Consider the following 272-nt stretch of genomic DNA (forward strand, 5'->3'; position numbering starts at 1 on the left):
AATTCACGCCCAGCATATTTAGTTTGTAAATAATTGCCTTGTTACACTGTTAAAGAAAACCACATCGTGATTTGAGGAAAATCTATGTTGGAATCCGGGCCTTTCCATCCCTTGCGAAATCGGCCTAGTTCTTAGCTAATTCGGGGTTAAGTGAGGTGAGAGGATGTCATGTTTCCACAGGTTTATTTTATTTGAAATGTCATATAAATATTTTCGTCCTTATATACGGCCAGTGCACTAGAAGGGAAGCTTAGCTGTGGGGCGCGCTGTAT

The 272-nt window shown here is 40.8% G+C and overlaps 1 protein-coding gene across 1 annotated transcript in view; it reads right to left on the reverse strand.

Annotated features, from left to right (window-relative positions):
• Positions 1–166: 166 nt before the first annotated feature.
• Positions 167–272, reverse strand: part of LOC119588372 (extensin-2-like) — a gene marked incomplete in the record, with an annotated part of 1,541 nt that continues 1,435 nt past the window's right edge. The window contains 1 exon segment of the mRNA XM_037937055.1: positions 167–272. Within this exon segment, the coding sequence (XP_037792983.1) occupies positions 251–272 (22 nt within the window).

The sequence above is a fragment of the Penaeus monodon genome, chromosome 23 (genome assembly GCF_015228065.2).
Source record: "Penaeus monodon isolate SGIC_2016 chromosome 23, NSTDA_Pmon_1, whole genome shotgun sequence".
Classification (NCBI taxonomy): domain Eukaryota; kingdom Metazoa; phylum Arthropoda; class Malacostraca; order Decapoda; family Penaeidae; genus Penaeus; species Penaeus monodon.